This window comes from Otolemur garnettii, unplaced genomic scaffold, assembly GCF_000181295.1.
Source record: "Otolemur garnettii isolate 467f Iridium unplaced genomic scaffold, OtoGar3 scaffold00064, whole genome shotgun sequence".
Classification (NCBI taxonomy): domain Eukaryota; kingdom Metazoa; phylum Chordata; class Mammalia; order Primates; family Galagidae; genus Otolemur; species Otolemur garnettii.
The window spans coordinates 7937571-7948858 of NW_003852459.1; the positions used below are offsets into that span (position 1 = coordinate 7937571).

Below are 11288 nucleotides of genomic sequence, written 5' to 3' on the forward strand. Positions count from 1 at the left end.
TATAGGTCCTCTCTTCCTAGATACAGATATATATCCCTTGCTTCACAGTCATGCCTTATTTATGTCATTGCTTTTTGACAGCACCTACATTTGCAAGCAACTATTTGCAAGAATGAAACACATTAATGGTAAAATTAGAACCAATATCTCATGAGCATCTTGAGAAATCACTGAGAATTGCAACTACTTCCATCAAACCAGATATTGAGGCATTAAAGACTCTCTGAATGGACTGGTGCATAATTAGAATATTTTTTTTTTTTGAGACAGAGTCTCACTTTCTTGCCCACATTAAAGTGTGATGGCATCATAGCTCACAACAACCTCAAACTCTTGGGCTCAAGTGATCCTCTTGCCTCAGCTTCCCAAGTAGCTGGGACTACAGGTGCTCGCCACAATGCCCAGCTATTTTTAGAGATGGGGGTCCCACTTTTGCTCAGGCTGATCTCAAACTCCTGAGCTTAGGCAGTCCACCTGCCTTGGGCTCCCAGAGTGCTAGGATTACAGGCATGAACCACTGCACCTGGCCTCATAGTTAGGATCATTGTGTGAGGGATTTTTGCTTATTTCTCATAGCAGATACTACAAAAATTATGCATGGAATGTTTTCTCTGCTCATCAGCTTTTGTTAGTATTTGTGTACTTAATGTATGGCCCAAGATAACTCTTCTTGCAGTGTGGCTTAGAGAGCCCAAAAGGTTGGACACCCTTGCGTTATATGGAACTTTGCCTTTGGTATTACTGGAGCTGTTTCACAAATAATAAACAATCAGATATGAAAGAAATAGAGTGAAAAAAGAAGGTATATATGAAAAAAGAAGGCAGAGAGGTGGTCACTTGTCAACACTAAAAAGAAATAAAGGCACTCTAAGATAGAAATTTCTCTTACTTTTGTGTATATCTTACTATACTAACACTCAGTTCCGGATTTTACATTGTTCTCTTATTTATTTGTACTTGTCTTACCTTTATTGCCATATTATGTTTTTACATAGTTCATCTTAAAGTCTTTTCCCTTTCCCCCACGTCCTGTAACTCATTGGTGTGCTGATAATAGTTAATTGTTAATTACTTGTTGCTTTATCAACTGTTTTACAAAAGACATTAATTTTTACATGTAATTTATTCATTTGTGTATTAAAATTGCTGCACCAGGGAATTTGTCATTTAGCAACCAAAATGGACCTAGTCTTCATGAAGCTTATAGCAGTCTAGAAGAAAAGCCTATATAATAGGAAAAATTATCTCCCCATCACCAAGTTCTCAGGTAGTAAGTAAATACCAGGTTTCCAAGTAGTAAGTAAAGTGAATCAAACAACTTAGGGATACCTTGGAAAATAATATTTATCGTAGACCCTTCTGCCACTTAAATACTAGTTTCTACGGCTTTCTGCTTAATAGTAGATGATGTTATGTGCTACATGACAGAACTTTTTTTGTAATGTATAAAAATAGTAGGGTTCTGATTTTGTGTTTTTGTAATCATGTGACATAATTTGTGACTACTTTATCTACAAATAGTTCTTTTTGAGTCAAATGAATGCCATCACCATAACAGAGATTTAGTGATACTAGTTGCCTTAGTTTAAAGATAATTTAAATCTTTACCTTGCCTAAGCATAATTTTTACAGAATGATTAAAACCAAGATTATCTCATAGAATAGGAAGTCACTGTATAACAATATAAAAATTGCATTTATCTGAAAAAATACAGTTAAAACTGGAAAAAAATATTCAGTTTAACTGTAAACTGTATGTTGAATTCTTATTATCTGTGATATAATGGATACTTAAGGCAAAAGACTTTACAAGCTAAAGCAAGAAGCACCAGGGAAGAAAATCTGAGTAGGTGCTTAAATCTCCTGACACATCATATGGGAGCATAGGAGGTGGTGTTGACTCAATAGTATTGTGATGTAAGAAACTCAGTACTCTTCTGCTGCCTGGTGGAAAGTCCTTAACCCTCTTCCTCACTCTGGGTTTTGATTTGATTAGCAGATAATTACAGTATTGTATCAGAAGCATAGTGGCCAAATAGTTGAAGCACATGTAGTATATCACAGCAGTGTTTCCCTCAGCATCCAGAGCTCAGAAGCCTTGTCAGTGATGCTATAACACTGTCAGGATAAGGTCGAATTTTATTAGATCTAGAAAGTTTAATTTTTATTCTACCTATGTCCTTGTAGACTTTGAGGATCTACATCACCATTCCAGAGAACTTCAGTTAACGATAGGAAGGTACCCATTTAAAGCTGTTGTTTGGAAATATTAGTTCTTTTGGTTTTGTACTGCATTAAATGTACTTGTCACATTGAGTTGACAATGCCAATGTGTTCTCTTCCTATGGTCAAACTAAGTAGGAAGCAAAATTATAATAAAAAACCAACTAGGATTGGCACCTGTAGCACAGTGGTTATGGCACCAGCCACATACACAGAGGGTGGAAGGTTTGAACCAAGCCGGGGCCAGCTAAACAACAAAATAAGTGTTGTGGCGGGCGCCTGCATTCCTAGCTACTTGGGAGGCTGAGGCAAGAGAATCATTAAGCACAGGAGTTTGAGGCTGCTATGAGCTGTGACGCCACAGTGCTCTACCGAGGGTAACATAGTGAGACTCTGTCTCAAAAAAAAAAAAAAAAGAAAGAAAGAAACTGACTAATTATCCATAGAAATCATTATCATAAGACTTGAAATTTAATGATTAATACATTTATTCCATGAAGTTATACCAATACAAGAAGTCAAGCCACGAGAAATTTATTTGATGAGTCATGCCTTCATAAACAGACTTTATACAACATACAGATCCTTTTGTGAGAAAAGTTTTTCCTTCATGTCCACATAAGTGTTCATCTCTAAAGTGGTACAAACATCACTGCAGTGAGGCTTTCCAACCCTAAAATGGGTCATAATCTTTTGCCAGAGTTCACTGTAAAAATCAGTGGTTCTCAACTTTCCTAATGCTGCGACCCTTTGACCCTTTAATACAGTTCCTCATGTTGTGGTGGCCCCCAACCATAAAATTATTTTTGTTGCTACTTCATAACTGTAATTTTGCTACTGTTATGAATCATAATGTGCTTTCCGATGGTCTTAGACGAACCCTGTGAAAGGGTTGTTCAACCCCCAAAGGGGTTGTGACCCACAGATTGAGAACCACTGTTGTAAATAGATATGTGCATTCCCCATTTCCTCCTACTAAAGCTGATTGATTGGCTTATCTGATCTTTCCAAAGGGCAAAACTATAGATGTGACCAAGCAAATTTTTGCAAATTTTTGAGCTATGTCAGCATTATACTGATTGCATTGATAAAGGAGAAGTAGGTCCCTGAGATACCAGTATCACAGTTTCTAAGGGAACCGTCCTAGGGCCACTGTCCCAGACAAGACAGTGTTATCAGTAGAATATATATCATTAGTACGAAGAATTCAAAATTCCATGATGTTGAAACTTCTGGAAACATGCTAAGTTTGTTTTTTTCTTCATGAGTTCCAATCTATTAGGAAATACTCATTCATCTCTGGTTTTAGAGGTGAGTAAAAAGAACCCTTATTTTCTAGTTTCTATTGAAAAACAAATAGAAGCTAGTAGACTTAAAACTAGTCAGTATTCAAATGTTTAGAATGATAAGAGTATTAGTTTTAAAATGTCGTGTTATCTTACTCAAGGCATGAATTTACTGTGCTTTTTCCAAGTATTGTTTTTCTAGCCTTAAATATTAAGTGGCGGAAAGTAATATGTCTGGGGCCAAAATATTAATTTCTTGATAAATCTCCTAATGATTGAGTCCATTGTTAAGGAGTGATTTTATTGTGTCTTTACCTTCTGTCATAATATCTGATCATATTTCCTATTACTGTAATCTGACTTTGATTTCTCTTTTTGAAATGTTGTAGTCAATGACATTTGTATTTTTCTTTCTTTTTGTTTTCCTTTTACATTTTTGCATTTTGTATTTTTCATTTAGCTTGTAACACTTCAAGAAGCAAAACTGCTGCTAAACGAAGATGATTACCTTATTAAAGCTGTATATGACTACTGGGTGAGAAAACGTAAAAACTGCAGGGGACCATCTCTCATTCCTCAGATAAAACAAGAAAAAAGAGATGGTTCTACCAACAATGACCCTTATGTTGCCTTTCGGAGGAGAACAGAGAAAATGCAAACTCGAAAGGTAATGTGCAAATTAGATTTAATTAAAAGCTTAATAATATTTAAGACCAATAGTTTTTTCTAAAAACTTAAATAATTTTGAATAACTTAGATACAACGTTGACATATTGACATTGATGAACTTTCTGTTAGTGATACTACTTTTCGGTAGCTTCTGTTGGCCAGTTGCTCACAGTGTTTATCTACTACCCATGACATTCTTTAGAGATAGTAGAAATGGGTTATTAAATATGAAATGTCCAATTTCCTTGAGTATAAGTTTGACAGTTCATACCTCTGACATTTCACTTTGACACTTCTTGTTTCAATTTTACTGTGAAGGTACGTTCTCATTCTTTCAAACACATGTTTTGACTTATCATTATCTTTAAAAATTTTTTTAAAGCAATTTTTGTGAAACCATGGACAAATCAAAATTCATGTTATTTTCTGATGTGAGTTCCGTTGAATAAATAACACAGCATAACTCAGAATATCAAGGAAGTATTTGGGAAGGATGTGGGCTAATGGACACAATACCTAGATGGTTTGAGAAGTTCCGTTCTGGTGGTTTTAATCTTGGAAATGACCACATGGGTGACCTGAGCCAGGGTGGATAATCGTGAACTGAAAGCTATAGTGGAAGCGAATCCATCTCAACTTACATGTGAATCAGCAGCAAGATTTGACAATACTATTCCAACAATATCAGGCCATTTGAAACAAATCAGCAAGGTAAAGAAGCTGAATAGATGGGTTCCACTTGAATTAAACAAGTATCAAAAGAGACGTCGTCTTGAAGCCAGCCTTTCTTCGCTGGCAGTGACATAAAGACAAACTATTTCTATACCTTATTTTTACCTGTGATGAAAAGTGGATTCTGTTTGATAATAACAAACGTTCTCCACAGTGGTTGGATAAAGATGAAGTGCAGAAATACAGTCCAAAGCCAAATACTCATCAAAAAAAGCTAACAGTATCTGTTTGGTGGTTCAGTGTTAGTATTATCCCCTACAGCAGTGGTTCTCAACCTTCCTAATGCCGTGACCCTTTAATACAGTTCCTGTGGGTTGCAACCCACAGGTTGAGAACTGCTGCCCTACAGGTTCACAAAACCTGGTCAGTCAATTATAGCATCTGTCTACTGCAGCCAGTCTGATGAAATAATGAGGATATTTGGGATTAAGCAGCAAGATTAGTCAATAGAGACAGGCCAGTCCTCTAACAAGATAGTGGTAACACAAACAATTGCTGCTTAAACTACGGAAGTTGGACTTCAAAACTTTTTGTCATCCACTATATTCATCAGACCTTGCCCCAGCTACTACTACTTCCAAGCTTTGGACAGCTTCTTGCAAGGAAAAATACTCATTTCTCAACGAGATGTGGAAAATACTTTTATAATTTCATGACCGCTCCTCTCTAGGCTTTTCGCTGCTAGCGTACACAAGCTACTATTAAGATGGCAAAACTGTGTCGCACATTGATTAATTAGAATGCCTTGTTTGATTATAATAAAGTAATCTTTTGATTTAAAATCGAACATTTCATGTTTAAGGACCTAAGGTAACTTCTGTTGGCTCGTTATTTACTGTATTTACTACCCATGCCCTTTGTGATTCTGCTAATCATACTATTTTAGGCTTCCCATTGACATGATATGAGAAATTCTATATCCTTAATGTACCTTATAAGTTTTGCATTATGCAATAAACTATACATTTTATCACAAATCTCCTGTGTTTGGAAAGCAGAGAATTTGAAATACTACTGCTATCTTTGTTGGTCGCTGAATTGATTACAATTTCTTTGAACCCAAATTCTAGTTCTTGCAAGTAAAAATGGACTTTGTTGCTGTAGGGTCGTGGGAAGAGGAAAAGGTTCATTTTCTGTCAATAGTCAGAAGTAACAGTGGAATCTTTTTCTCCTTTTCTGAGTTGTCAGTTGTGTCAGATTTCAGATTTCAGAACTTGTCCCCATCTGACTTTTAGAAACAGTGCAATATTTTTGAATTTTAAGGAAGAGAAACAAGATCTCGTGCTATGGAGTGATATGGTATAAAGGAAAGCATATTTCAGAAGGGTATTACTGCCTACCATTTCTTACAACAGTAAATGCCACACACAATAACATATTCTCTTAACATTGCAAAGTATCAGAAACATAGTTTTTCAATGTAAAAACTATGAGGAATTATAATTGGAGGGAAAGTATTTTCTGTGGTTTCTTGTTTGTTTCTCCTAACATTGAAAGCTTATGCTTGTCAGCTGCTAATACAACAGCTGTGAAGCTTAACAGCTGCCAAAAATAGTTTATTTTAGTTTGTTAACTCTCCTACTGGTTAATAATAAGAATTTCTATAACTCTGTGGATGTGATTTTCTTATACATCAGAGGATGGATTTCCCAAGTGTAGATGACATTTCATAACCCAGGCTTAGTATTTAATTTGGCATTCTAGTTCTTAGCTAAGGTAACCTGTGATATTTTATGAAGATTTAGCACTTTCATTAGATTCTAAGACTAAAATAAGTTTGTAAGTGCAGTAAAACTTTATAAATGTTCTCTACTGGACCTGAGGAAGGAGAGGTTTGTCTGAACCATTGGAAAACCTGAACTGCCAGTTGCATTTTAAAAGCAATATGTGGCTCGGCGCCTGTGGCTCAAGTGGCTAAGGCGCCAGCCACATACACCTAAGGTGGCGGGTTCAAATCCAGCCCGGGCTGCCAAACAACAATAATGGCTGCAACCATAAAATAGCCAGGCGTTGTGGCGGGCGCCTGTGGTCCCAGCTCCTTGGGAGGCTGAGACAGGAGACTCGCTTGAGCCCAGGAGTTGGAGGTTGCTGTGAGCAGTGAAGCCACAGTACTCTACCCAGGGGCTCAGCTTGAGGCTCTGTCTCAAAAAAAAAAGAAAAAAAAAGCAATATGCAGTCTTGTGCCGTATATTGACTTTTTAGTCACTCACGAAGTGTATATATACAGCTGTGGTCCTATAAGATGATAATACCATATTTTCTCTGTGCTTATGTTTAGATATGCAAATTATGTTACAGTTGCCTACAGTACTCAGTACAGTAACATAATGTACAGGTTTGTAGCCTGGGAGCAGTAGGCTGTACCATCTGGTTTGTGTAAGTGCACTCACACAGGTGCAATAAGGAAATTACTTAACAACACATTTCTCAGAAAGTATCCCTGTTGTTAAGTGATATGTGAATATAATTCAGATATATTGCAAAATATAGACCATTAACAATATTTTTTGAAGGAAAAGTACTATTGAACTTCCTTTAGCAAAAAGCTATTAGCAATGTTTATTAGCATATTTTCTAAATGCTAAAGCATCAAGGGGCTGAAGCAAGAGGTTCCCTTTAGCCTGGGAGTTTGAAGCTGCAATGAGGTATTGTCACACCACTGCACTACAGCCTGCATGACAGAGCAAGACTCCAACTCAAAAAAAATTTTTTTTGTTTCGTTCTTCCCTTTTTCTAACCACTACATGTTGAAAATTGCTAATAACTGCTTTTTGTGTTTAGGTACTTGACCATTATGTATCCACTAATGTTGAGTATTTTCTGACACTTGTTGTTTTGTTTTGTTTTGTTTTGAATCTTCCACTAAGTTTGGTACCTTTTCTTTTTATTTATCTATTTATTTATTTTTGCTGTTTTTGACCAGGGCTGGGTTTGAACCCACCACCTCTAGCATATGGGGCTGGTGCCCTACTCCTTGGAGCCATAGGCACCACCCCTTTTTCTTTTCTAATAGTCTTTTTATTCCTCTCTGTTTTCAGTTGTAGGACCAAAGACTGTTCTGTGCCCTGCACGTTGCTCCTAGTTAGAAAATTTTATGTGTTTTGAAATAAGAAAAATGGTAAAGCACTCAACAAATAGCAGCTACCTGCTAGGCGTTGAGGAGGTGGGTGTATCTCCCTCTGTGTGGCCCATATGAAGTAAGATAGATAATTAGGAGAGTAAACTCCCAGGATGGTGTTCTGAGTTCTACCTTTACTTAACAGTCACCTATAAGTCATCCTTGAATATAAGAAAAGATTTTCAGTTTATTTTAAAGTGCAGGAATTTGAGAACCACTTCTTTAGAGATTTGTCAGTAAGTATAGAACTATAATATATAACCATAATAGGAAGAAAGAAGTTGGCCTCAAGCAGAAACAGTTGTAAGAAGGGGTAAAGGAGCAAGGAGATTTGAACACAGGTGATAGGGCCACTTCAGAGGAATAGAAAAGATGTCAGTATGAATTTGTGGTTTTTAAAATCTGTGTGTGTGTACACATGCATATAACTGTATATTTGTTTCCTAGCTCTAGAGAGGCTCTAGAAGCAGTGACACCCAGTAGCAGTATGCATGCCTAGCATATAGATCTTGATTTTAAACACTTATTTCCATTAAAAGGAATCAGGGATCCTTAGGAAGAATAATTAATTCCAGGTCTGGGGCTGGGAAAATATAAAGATAAGCCTGGAATAAATCCCATTTTTCTTTTTTTAAGACAGTCTTACTCTGCCCTCTAGGTAGAGTGCTATGGCATCATAGCTCACAGCAACCTCAGACTCCTGGGTTCAAGCGATCCTCTTGCCTCAGCCTCCCAAGTAGCTGAGACTACAAGTGCCTGCCACAATACCCAGCTAGTTTTTCTATTTTTAGTAGAGATGGGATATTAATCTTGTTCAGGCTAGTCTCCATCTCCTGAGCTCAAACAATCCACCTACTTCAGCTTCCCAAAGTGCTAGAATTACAGGCATGAGCCATTGTGCCCAGCTTGAAATAAATCTTTTTCTATTTCACAAAATAAGAATGTGATTGAAGAATGTTGGAGCCATGGCAGAAGGACACAGGAGCCAGCTGTTAAGGGGGACTTCACTATCAAGCTGGGCAAGTTTGAGTATCAAAATAGATAATGAGAATAATAGATCATAGCCCATAGACTAATCCATGAATCCTCAGTAATAAGGGTGAGTAGGGTGGGTGGATGGTTGGATAGAGAGAGAGAGAAGAGAATGAAACACTTTTCCTTATCGTAGATTTCCAACCTTAATAAATATTGGCAGGGTGATGGAGTTAGAAGATCATCATTTGATCTTAATAATAATACAGGTAATTGTTTCAAGTAAAAGTTAGAACCAGTGGATACTAACCTAATGGGGAAGAGTTTGGTAAAAAACAAGATGCTATGTATATAGTCCCACAACATACTTGTTAATGAAAAGGAAAAAGAAGTATTTGATTAGAGAAAAATGCAGGCACCATATTAAAGTTACTATCAGCAGTAATGGGGCAAAAAATATCAACTCTGATGTGAGAGGGACACAGTGTCACTTCTGTGGTAGTTGTATCAAAAATATATAACTCAGGGTGGCTCCTGTGGCTCAGAGGAGTAGGGCGCTGGCCCCATATACCAGAGGTGGTGAGTTCAAACCTGGCCCTGGCCAAAAACTGCCAAAAAAAAAAAACATAACTCAAATGAATTTAATCATGGAAAAACATTAGTGAAACCCAAATTGAGGAGCATTCTGTAAAAATAGATGGTCTCTACTCTTCAAAAATGTTAAGGTCATGCTCACAGAAAGACAGAGGAACTATTCTAAATTATAGCAGATTAAAGAGACAAGACAACTAAATACAGTTTTTAATCTTGAATTAGAGCCTTGACCAGGAAAAAAGAAACTTAACTGTTGATAAATTTTGATAAGAAATATTATTTCACTAATGTCCTTTATAGTAGTAACTATATTTATTGCTACAAATGATATAACTGGGACAGTTGATGAAATCTGAATAAAGTTTCATTATATGAATAAATTAGATAATGTGATTATTTATATTAATGTTAATTTTCAGATTTTGAAAATTGTACTGTGGTTGTGTGTGTGTTTGTAAAATATGTATTATTTACAGATAAAGGGTCATGTCTTCAGCATTTCTTGAAATTTTTCAAAAATACTGCCAATAATTTATGTGTTTATATGTGTACATGTATATACATTCAGGGAAAGAGTTAAAACAAATATAAAATATTAATCATTGGGAATCTGGATGAAGATATATAAGAATTCTTTATACTATTTGGTAATATTTATTTTTAAGTCTGAAATATTATTTTTTAATTGGAAGGTATTATTACTGCATGTTTACAAAAAATTGCTTAAAACTATGCTTTTGATTTTATTTTGCCATTGTCTCATAGTAGTGAAAGAAAAAAATGAAATTTTTATTAGATAAAAGGATGACTTGTAAACAGAGTTTTACCACAAGAGGACTTAGTGTAGATTACTTTTAATATGTCATGATTATATTTTAAATGTAAGAAACTACATAAAAGAAAAAGAATATAACTGAAATTGTCTCTAATGTGAAATCTCTAGCATTATAATGTCACTGAATTATCTCAAGGATGGAATGATTGATTAAAGTACATTTCAGTCTGCATACAGTTTTAGGGGCAGTGAGCATCCATTTTAAAAGCCTACTTTAAAAATAGTTTGTGCCTGTTAAGTAATAAGATGTTTGATTTAGCTAACTAACTTGTATTACTGATAATTTTATGTGCAAATAGATGCTGGTCCTTCTCTAGTTGTATGACAAGGCTTTTACTTTGCAATTAGTTGAAGAACTACTTACCATTATTCTAAAATTCAAGATTTTTGCTAAATATCCTTCTCTTCTGCAATGAAGTATTAATTATGTGGATGCATAATTATCTCCAAAAAATGAAATGCTTGGCATGCTACTTTCAGTTTTTTTACTTTCTTAAGTGAAGCTTTGCATATCATTGTTTATTATACTGCAATATATTTAATCTTCTAGAACCTAGTATTTATAGCTGGTTGGATGGCTAGAGACTCATTTTGACTGTTTTTAGGTTCATTGGTCTGCACAGACTGTTTCTGTCAGTGGAAAATACCTTGCTACAATATGAATGGACTACCTAATACACTAGGTTTTGTTTCAGCCAGACTTTTTTTGTATTGTTTACATTGGAGTTATCTGTTCTCTGCCATTCTGTCTTTTCAACAGCTGGCAACATTTTTTTCCCTGAGTATTTATAGAGAGAGAATTTTTTTTTGTTTGTTTGTTTTTTTTTGTTTTGTTTTGAGACAGAGCCTCAAGCTGTCC

At 35.7% G+C, this 11288-nt stretch overlaps 1 protein-coding gene across 1 annotated transcript in view; it reads left to right on the forward strand.

The window, feature by feature from the left end:
* The window catches only part of EPC2 (enhancer of polycomb homolog 2), a 131986-nt gene that overhangs the window by 93111 nt on the left and 27587 nt on the right, over positions 1-11288 (forward strand). The window contains exon 4 of the mRNA XM_003793011.3: positions 3970-4176. Coding sequence (XP_003793059.1) covers positions 3970-4176 — 207 coding nt within the window. The remainder of the gene's footprint in view (positions 1-3969; positions 4177-11288) is intronic.